Source organism: Antrostomus carolinensis, unplaced genomic scaffold (genome assembly GCF_000700745.2).
Source record: "Antrostomus carolinensis isolate BGI_N321 unplaced genomic scaffold, ASM70074v2 scaffold42358, whole genome shotgun sequence".
NCBI lineage: Eukaryota > Metazoa > Chordata > Aves > Caprimulgiformes > Caprimulgidae > Antrostomus > Antrostomus carolinensis.
In genome coordinates, this window is record NW_010333079.1 from 1,825 (window position 1) to 2,508 (window position 684).

General features: G+C 61.7%; 1 protein-coding gene across 1 annotated transcript in view; it reads left to right on the top strand.

The window, feature by feature from the left end:
• LOC104529441 (septin-4) overlaps positions 1–684 on the top strand; it is a gene marked incomplete at both ends in the record, with an annotated part of 4,270 nt that overhangs the window by 1,625 nt on the left and 1,961 nt on the right. The window contains one exon of the mRNA XM_010173751.1: positions 497–620. Coding sequence (XP_010172053.1) covers positions 497–620 — 124 coding nt within the window. The remainder of the gene's footprint in view (positions 1–496; positions 621–684) is intronic.

Genomic DNA, 684 nt, shown 5'->3' on the forward strand with positions numbered 1-684 from the left:
CGGCTGGTCGGGCTGGTTCGAGGCGGCTGGTTGGGCTGGTTTGAGGCAGCTGGTCGGGCTGGTTCGAGGCGGTTGGTTGATTTGTTTCCGTTGCTCAGAGCAAAAGCCAAAACGCCTTTGGCCTCACGTTCATGACGCGATGAGAGCATCCTTGGGATGCAGGAACATGGAGGTATCCTGGGGTGAAGGGGTGTGCACAGTCCTGGAGTTGTGGGGTCACACGTGGGGGTACAGGTGACACAAATGCTCCCACAGTGACAGACCCCCGTGCTGCTGGAGCTGGGTTGTCACAGGGTGGTGGTGACACAACCACCGTGTTGGGATGTCACGGAGCGTCCCATCTTGGAGCTGGACCTTGGTGCTTGTGGGGGCTGATCCTGCAAAGCCACCCCAGGGTGGAGGGTGACTCCTGGGAGCTGCAGCATCTCCCCACATCACCCCCATCATCCCTCACCTGGGGTGTCCCCTGCCATCTCCGTCTCTCCTGTCGCTGCAGAGCGCATCACGCAGACGGTGGAGATCACCAAGCACGTGGTGGACATCGAGGAGAAGGGTGTCAAGCTGCGCCTGACCATTGTGGACACGCCTGGCTTTGGTGACGCAGTCAACAACACTGAGTGGTGTGTCCCGTGGTGGGGTGGCAGTGGGGCCTCCCCAGCGCCAGGCAGTGCTGCCGTGGGTGCC